Source organism: Camellia sinensis, chromosome 4 (assembly GCF_055761805.1).
Source record: "Camellia sinensis isolate YWXY chromosome 4, ASM5576180v1, whole genome shotgun sequence".
NCBI lineage: Eukaryota > Viridiplantae > Streptophyta > Magnoliopsida > Ericales > Theaceae > Camellia > Camellia sinensis.
This window is the reverse complement of record NC_138964.1, coordinates 184,264,320-184,273,883: the sequence shown is the minus strand read 5'-3', so window position 1 is coordinate 184,273,883 and position 9,564 is coordinate 184,264,320. Positions and strand designations below refer to the sequence as shown.

At 34.9% G+C, this 9,564-nt stretch overlaps 1 protein-coding gene across 1 annotated transcript; it reads right to left on the bottom strand.

The window, feature by feature from the left end:
- Positions 1-6,434: 6,434 nt before the first annotated feature.
- On the bottom strand, positions 6,435-7,961 carry LOC145823514 (L10-interacting MYB domain-containing protein-like). The gene is made up of 2 exons (XM_082923017.1): positions 7,438-7,961; positions 6,435-7,305 (listed from the first exon to the last, which is right to left on the bottom strand). Exons 1-2 carry the CDS (start codon positions 7,906-7,908, stop codon positions 6,676-6,678), a joined length of 1,101 nt encoding a protein of 366 aa, XP_082779143.1. The 5' UTR covers positions 7,909-7,961; the 3' UTR covers positions 6,435-6,675.
- Positions 7,962-9,564: the final 1,603 nt, after the last annotated feature.

Below are 9,564 nucleotides of genomic sequence, written 5' to 3'. Positions count from 1 at the left end.
ATGGGGACACCTTTGGCATCGCTTCTAACAGACCAAGATTACGGTCCGAAATAAAAGTAATTTGACGCTTACCATCAACAGCCTTCCCAAGTTCGTGCAAGAACCACGACCCAATTGGTCGTGGTCTCTGAATCAACAATCGCAAATACAACAGGGAATAGACCTACAACACAACACCATTAAACAAATATTCACAATATTCAAATGTGAATAGTAACACAAGTAGTTGGAAAAAACACTATAAATCAAACAGGTCATGTGAATGTTTACACTGTGTAATGGTCTGTCATATATCCACACTATGTCACTCAATGTGAATATTTACATGGATACATAGCTAAAAAAAATACTAACCGTTGTTTCTATCTTTCGTCGTTGCCTCAAGTAGCTGACCTTTGTACTTTCCTTTGAGCAATATTCCATCTAGGAATAATAAAGGCTGACAAGAATTGTACCGAGAAATACACGCAGCGAATGATACAAAAAAACGACAAAACTATTGACCACTCGCATCATAGTCAATATTGACATAACTCCCCGAAGAGTAACGCATCACAGCATCCGAATACTACTGTAGCTTGTAAAACGATAATGAGCGATCTCTATGAATAACAACCTTTGCTTTCTCTATGCTCAACCATACCATGTGGTAACTCACATCTAGCCTATAATCCCTTTTCAAAAGAGTCACTACCTTACACGGCCAAGTCAACGGCTTGTCCTTCACAATTTCAAATATAGCACTCGACGCCAAATCATAACTAACTCTCGAATTCTTCAATGTTCGGACATCCGTACCATAACTATGCACATCACTGAACCTCTTGATGTAGAAAAAACCATTTGCTTGTTATGCTCTACAATGTATAGCCCACAAGCAACCTCTCTCCTTGCACATCGCACACACCGCAGTAATCCTTGTTGTCTCATTCTTGACATACGTAAACTAAAACCCACATTGGATTGCATACTTACATAAAACATCACGAAATTCTTGTGCAACTCTATCAAACCATTGTCCCGAATGCGTAATACCATTTGCCCAAGGGGCTGACAACAACACTTTCTCCTTATAGTGGCAAAATCTCCGGAGTGCATCAATTTCTTCCTCACCCCCCACACGCAGCGACCAGAGCTACTCGACTGACTAATATCACTTTTTAACTCAATGACAACCTCTACATGTTGTACCCCCATTGATTTAGCAAGCAATAACATGTTATGAAATTCTTCCTCATTGTCCAAATCACACCTATTAATCCCAGATAGCCGACAGAACAATGAAATAGAACAAGCAGATAACTCACCCCATTTTTCACACAAACACTTCACCAAACACGAATAACACAATGCGCGGGCAACATTTATTACAATTGCATTGCAACTATATGTGCACACCAACATCATAAAAGTATCCATCTTCTGTAAAAACACAACAATACAACAGTCAACAACCACATTACAATCATACGAACAATAACACATATAATAATCCGAACTGTATGAAAATTCACATTGTGCAAAATTAAATGCCTATGTGTACAGTTCAACTGTTAAATCCATAATGAAAACTATCACCACCATCTTTACACAACATAAAATATTTTACAATATCAAAATGACACCACCAAAATGAGGTGACAGTACATAACATGCAAGCAACCCTCCATAACTTTATATTAACAAGATGTGAACATTCACATTGTTACATATACTCTGAATTAACTCGCTCACACAAAATCTCATTAAGCAAACATCAAAAACTCACCAAACAAACACTTGCATCACCACATGAATCAAAATATAAAATAAAATGAACAAAGTATATGCGTATATGTAAATTTCACACTGCCAAAACCAAACTCAAAATATCACCATCATCATTACAAATAAAATGTGAACATCCACATTCTTTACATAATCTAAATTACCTCCCTTCCACAAGGCCACGTAAAATGCATATAATTGAACAAACAGAGCATTCGATCCATATCAATCAAAAAATAGTGCATCTCATCCATCATACAAATCAAAACATAAACTGAACATGTATTCATAGCCAAAATGATACTAACCTTAATCATGTAATCCTATACTCGTCCTGTAACTTGAAAACAACTTATTTTAACTAGTCATATTCTAGAAAATGTCACAACCGAACACCATCCAATCTGTCGTCTTCACTTCAAAATCATTGAACCATACTACAATAGCAACAATGAAACTCTAGCACATCAAAGTCTTGAAACGAGCAAGCAAAATCGAAACGTATCCATCGAAATTAAAATAATGATCAAAAGCATGAAGATAGAAACTATCAAAACAGAATAAAAAAAAGAAAAGAAAAGGAAACGTTGTATGTGTATCAACACTATATATATAAGGGCATAATAGTCCACTTAAAAATATAAAATTAGTAAAGTGGACCTCATGGAATAAAAAGATAAGTACATAGGACAAATCAGACTATAATAATCATTTGTGGACCTAATGAGTTACAACAATTCTAAAATAGATTTATCAATAAAAATCCCAATAACTATCTATTAGATTATTATCCGTATAAAGAGTGAATTCCCGTGTATTAATCTCAACCTTTTGAAATTACAATTCTAATTCTTAAAAAAAAAAAAAAAAAAAAAAATTACTAAAGACAAAAAGAAAAAGAAGCTAGCAAATTTTCATTTTTTTTTTGTGTGAACTATTTCATATTTATTCATAAAAAATTTATTTTTGCAAGTGGATTCACAAAATAAATTTTTTTAGTAAAATATAAAAAAAAAAATAATAAAGATATAAAAAATATAAATAACATAAAATTCAAGCAAATAAGTTGTCACTTTTGTATAATTTATAAACAAAAAAAAAAGAAAAAAAAATTCTGTTCTTTCGAATGACATATATTCTTTGTCTTATGCTTATTGTTTTGACTCTTCGTAACTATCATTTAAATTTAAAAATAATAATAATACCCCCCGCCAAAAAAAAAAAAAAAAAAAAATGCCCAATTGCCTAACCTATATCAAATATCACCAATAAATTTGTAAAATTTATTACTGTAATGGGCATTGCGCGAGCCATTTCCGCTAGTATGCCTCCGTTTGGGAAGTGGGTTGGCTTTTTGACTTTTTTAGCTATTTTAGTCTGGGGCTAAAAAGTCTGATTTGGGAAGGGTTTTTTGGCTTTTTGGTGAGGTGTCATCTTGTTAAATGACAAAATTTCCCTTTTCCATTTTTTTTTATTTTTTTATTTGGGTTTGGATTTGGCATATTTTGGGTTTTTTTTTTTTTTTTTTTTTTTGGGTTTTTTTTTTTTTCAATTTTGGATTTTTGTTTAAATTTATTTATTTATTTATTTTTGGATTTGGCATATTTTGGTTTTTATTTTTTTTATTTTTTTATGTTATTTTTCGATTTCGCGTATTTTGCTATTTTATTTTTATTTTTGGGGGTTTGGATTTGGCTTTTTTTTTTTTGTGTTTATTTTCTTTTTTTTTTATATTGGGTGTCGATCTGCCGACTTTTGCTTAATTTGTTTATTTTTTATTTTTTTTATTTTTGGTTTGAATTTGTCATATTTTGGTTCTTCTTTTTTATTTTAATTTTTTTATGTTGGGGTTTCGATTTTGCCTTTTTTTTGTTTTTTTTTTGGGGGGGGTTTCGCTTTGGCTTTTTTTGCTTTATGTTTTTTTGTTGACAATTTTTCCCTCTATTTGGCAAGTTGGTTCTTGGGCTTTTTTGGCTATTTTAGTCATAAAAGACAAAATAGGCTATTTTAGCCATAACAAACAAAACATCATATCCAACCCATAATCATTACATTCTTCTCTCACAAAAAAACTCAAAAAAGCCAAAAAGCCAAAAAGCCCTTCCCAAACCAAGCTTTTAAGCCCAGGCTAAAATAGCCAAAAAAGTCAAAAAGCCCTTCCCAAACCATGCTTTCAATCTCCCGAATTTTGCAAATCCAAATTTTTTATTTTTTTTTTTGAGTTTGGCGGATTTTGCGTTAACTTTTTTTCCTGTTTCAAATTTTTTTATTTTGCGCTTGGATTTTTCATATTATGCTTAATTTTTTTATCCTGTTACTTTTTTGCATTTTGGGTTTGGATTTGGGGTTTTCTGCTTAAATTTTTCGATTTTTATTTGGGAATTTATGTTTTTGTCTTTTGTATTTTTTTGTTTTTTACTATAACTATGTTTTTTTTTAACTATGTTTTTTTTTTGTCTTGGATTTTTATTTTTAACTATGTTTTGTTTTTTTTAATTGGTATACAATAACTTTTTTTTAATATATTTATGTGTTTCATTTATTTGTAATTTACGTCGCCCATGACAATTTGTGTATTAGTTTTCTTTTTCATTTATTTTTATTTGTTTCACCTTTTTTTTGTTTTTCCAAAAGCAAAATTCGTATGAATTGTTGTTTTTTAAAGTTAGGCACGTCAGCAACTGGAAGGGGTTACATTCCCGTGGCAACTCATACATATTGTACATGATAATATATTTGAATACAATCTGTTCCACGTGTGTCATTACGGGACAACCATACGAAAATTATTTCGACTACTATATATTTCCTAACATTCCGTTATTACGCATGTAACATAATTTGTCACGTATGTGAAGGCGGACCAATGCCATATGGGGGTCCTCATCTCCAACCATTAAACCATCCTCGTCATGTTCAACTTCTAGTATGGCAGTTACTATTGTCATAGTCTCTTCCTCATCACAGATTGGCTGAACAGTTGTTGGGTTACCTGTGTTTCGCCGTATATAATTATGTAATGCCATTGACGCACCTACTAACTGAACTTGCACATTTGCAAAGTCATACCGAGGCATGTCTCGAATAAACCCCCATCGATTTTTCCAGGTACCGAAAGTGCGTTCCACCACACTGCGTAAGGACGAGTGCACTTTGTTAAATAATTCCCTTGGCGTGTTTGCCATCGCGTTCTGTGCAATACGCCGGAATTCTTGTTGGTGGTAGCGGTGGCCTTTGAATGGTGCTAAGTAACCAATCCGGTTTGCATAGCCAGAATCGACAAGATAATATTTGCCTGCAGATATGACGACAATGTATGACACCAAAACGAACATTCTGTGTCATTTTCATATAACGCTTTGTCAGGGAAAAAGTATTTGTTAACAAACCTAATAACATGACCATGTGTTACCTTCGTCAGGATGTGGGAATGGGACATTGTCATTTGTTAGTATCTCGTTGAATATGCGACTATCATGCATACTTCCTTCCCATCCGCAAGAAATGAATATGAAACACATGTCAAAATCGACAGCGGCCATTATATTTTGCGTGTGACAGTATTTCCTACCGAAATATGTTGCCGCATCTGGCCCTGTAACCCATGCACTGACATGTGTTCCGTCTTTTGCGCCACTGCAGTCCTGCAAACATGGATAAATTGTTTTGTTGCGTAAATTAATAACAAGTGTTTCCTTCTTGCCAAGCGTCAAGTGCAGTTAATAACAAAAACAAAATATATTTTCTTGATTTATATGTCAATCAGGTATTTCCGTGTAGAAGTACCTTGAACGGTAGGTATTTCCGTCTAGACCGCACGTATGGATGTATACGATGCTGACTGTATGTGGGCCGGCAATGAACAACAGTGAACTCTTTCATGGAAGTTAATACGTTATGCACGTGCCTCGACACAGTCTCCCCGGAATGTTGGAACCGTTCTTGGATTTCCCGATTTTGCTTCCCTTTCAACACATGGATAAACATCGCAACGCTTTCTTCAACAGCTAAGCCATGTGGACGTTGCGGGACTTGTAACCCAAAATCATTTACTAATGTCTCACACAATGCGGCAAAAACTTCCTTCGGCATGCAAACATTTTCCTCAAATCGACCCATATGCCCCGCATATAGTTCGCATATCCATGCATTCCCGGTTAGTATAGAAGTGCGACACGGCGTTTTATTCATGTGTTTCTCGTACCATTCTGTCGCCCACTGACATGCTTGTACAAATGTGCAATTCTGTTCTTGTTGCACCTGGACCACCATTTGATTAAGCATTTCCGTTATGTCATCATGGTTGCTTCCATCCCAGGGATTCATCGCGTCTTCGTTCATGCGAAACCTACAAAAGTGGCAGCCTTTCATTCAGTTGGCACGTGAATCATTGACTTAAATTATATTGAAGTTTGCAATTAAAAAATTCCGAGAATGTCTTTTATTAAAAGCAATGTCGTCACAAATGTCATATGGAATGTATGCTCATATGAATTGCACAAAAAATCAAGATCTTCAACTTATTCTTTACAGGGGGGTCATGGTGGTAACAACCACAAAAGTAGCCAGCAAACTACACTAACAAATGAACTTCAGACATATAGGCATTCACAAGCGTGCAATTAAAACGTAATTCCCTGTCTCAAACGTAGGCACACAAAATATTAAAACACAAACATCCCATTCATTTCCCAAAAACGAAGCACAACCATGCTTCCGGTCCGTCAACCCATACACTTACCTAAAACCTGTTGCTGCCTGTAGCTAGCAAGAAAAAAACAAAAACGACATAATGAAAACATTCACACAGCACCATCCTGTTTTAGTACATTGCCAACAATACCATAAGTCAACATTTTAAAAAGGAAGACAAGGAGATGTATCTTAAACACTCGTAACACCGCTACATCACATCCGGCGACCCCCAAACAGGTTTGCAAAAGGCGCCGACGCAGTACACTGGAGCTGTTTCTGTGTAAGCCATCCAATGATGTGGTCGTCATCAGGCTGGCACATCATGATCTCCCGGTAATCGGCGTTATCCATAAGTGTGGAGGCGAAGTGGAATAACGGCGTACCAATCATGGATGGAATACTGCTCAGCTTATGCATGCACTCGGAAATAGTGTACAGCGATTCGTTGCCTGTGAGGTGCCTAACCGTGACCTGCTGATTCTTCGAATGAACCACATCTGTCATTCTGTCCATGCTTTCCGCAATAACGGACGTACCACTTGTTGCCTTCTTCGACTTTGAAACACTTGTTGATGGCGTCTTTCTCCTTTTTGGCTTTTCAATCGGAACATGCTCGAGTGAAGAATCAGAATCCACGTCCTGTACTCCTGCGGGTATCGGATCAGCAAATGGCTGCGCTCCCAAACTACGCACTGAATCAGATGAGGCCTCATCAGCTTCAGGGAGGATCTCTCCCGGGGTCCAATGGTGCTTCCCAGTAGCTGATGCCCCCATGAAAACCGTCTCCATCAAGTCACGGTGTTCCAAAGTTTTTTTCCTGAACTTCGCACACACCTTGTTGATCTGCAGAAATGTAGATGTATAAAAGAGGCAGACGTTATATTTCATATAAATAAATTGTATTGCATTTAAATGAAGAACTAAAAAATGTACTTGTAAATGACAGATATGAAACTTGTTTGTACATGTACTTACTGATTCCATCTTGTCCCACCACTCGTCAGGTGCCTGAAACAAACCGGTGTCATAGTCAAAGCCTATCCCGGACACTCCCTTACTTGAATCCATCAACTTTGTCCACGCCTGCCACTCTTTTTTCAAGCTCATGTACTTATTCTTCAACTGTTTTAGTCCATGTTTTTTTCCAGTTTTTCTCTGAAATTTCCTTGACAACGACTTGTACCCTGCCTGGCTGAGGACTAAGAATGGGCGATTTCCTTTACTAATCTCATTTGCGATCAACTGGAGGAAAACTCGGACTGAGTTACTGTCCCATGAGGCCTTGTGGCTTAACTGATTTTGTGTCTCTTCAAGGCTGCTTGACTTGTCACTGAGAATGCCTTTACTTTTCGAGTGGTTACGCGGCGAAGTACGTGTGGAAGCCATTACTAATGTACGGTTACAAAAGATTACCATCACAAATTTGGTTGTTACATACACACGCATAAGCCATGACACATTATTAACAACAAACAGACATATATGATGCTAAAGTTAAATTTGCATATACCCATTGGAAATTACTAATGTACGTAAACAGGTTCCATGGAAGTTAGTAGTTGCCACAAAAAATATGATAGTTAGTATTATGGCTCCCATATGCGAGAACATACTACCAACATACTACGAACGTACTAACTACATACTAACAACATACTGACAACATACTAACGTCTTCGTACATAGTAACAACATACTGACAACATACTAACGTCTTTGTACATAGCCCCAAACATGGTACCGGTGCTTACATACGGCACAACAAAATGACAACCACAATGCAGAGCACATACACAATGGTCTTAAGGACACGCAAGGATTGTTGAATGTCTATGACATCAGCCCGCAATTGCATGGCAATTTCATCTCCGGGAGACGCATAGCCTTGGTTCTCTCGCCTTGGTTCTTCACACCAACCAATCCAACTAACACAGGGCTGATGAGTGGAAATTACGGAACTGTTAGTTTCATGGGTTGGTAATGTTCATACAGTTATGATCGGTAAAGATTGGGTCACTCACCACAGGGCGGGGACAGACAAAGTAGGGACGCCCTGGATTTTTGGTGGACCTGGAAATCTTAACAATACAGGGGCCATGTCCACAGGCACACATTTGTCGTGGCCATGTACTGGAAGTTGCAGTAGAGGTGAACGACGCCATGGTACGCTTTAAATTGCAAATAAATTTACACGAACCAACATGAACACATACAAAGACAAACGCAAGCTTATATTTTATTCCATGAACTCACTACGTTGTTTGTAAAAGTATTGTGCATCATGAATTTAGGTATATTGGTAATATATTTTTAAATTTATTTTTTATTAGAATTGTGAATATGTGGTTAATATATTTTCTAATAATTTATTAAATTAATATATGTTTACTGAAAATTTTACTGACATATGTTGAACATATTTTTGAAGAAAATTTGTTTAAGATAATTGTACAATGGTTTTTGTGCAACTAATATATTGTTCAGAAATGAGAATTGAGCAATTCGTATTCAGTAAAAAATATATTGAAATGAATAAATCTATTGTGTAACATATTTAAAATATATTTCGTATGATACTTTAAAAATATTTTTGAATATATTTGTACTATATTGTTTAATAATTAAATGTTGTCATATATGTTTAATGCAATTTGCACGCTCTTTACTTTTGAAATAAAAAATTGTCATATATATGTTAATATATTTTTAATATCTTTGTAATATATTTCTTAGTAAACCATATTTTGTAATTATATTTGTAATATAATTGTAATATATTTTCGATAAAATTTGTTGTTAATACATATGGATAATATATATCTACCTTCGTTCCCAAACTTAGTTTGAAATATTTTTTATGTAATTAATATATTGTGCATAAATGAGAATTGAGCAATTCGTATTGAGTAAAAAAAAAATTGAAATTAATAAATCTATTTTGTAATATATTTTATATGATTGTTACAAAATATTTTTGAATATTGTCCTATTTTGTAATATATTTTATATATATTTTATATGATATTTTAAAAAAAAATTTGAATATATTTGTACACTGTTTTTTTATAATTAAATTGGGTCATATATGTGTACCTAAATTTT

Excerpts from the sequence above, each read along its gene's own strand:
- LOC145823514 (XM_082923017.1), bottom strand. The coding sequence starts at position 7,908 with ATGCGTGTGTATGTAACAACCAAATTTGTGATGGTAATCTTTTGTAAC. Across the intron at positions 7,306-7,437 it reads GGTGGGACAAGATGGAATCA|ATCAACAAGGTGTGTGCGAA; the intron begins GTAAGTACATGT and ends ACATTTCTGCAG.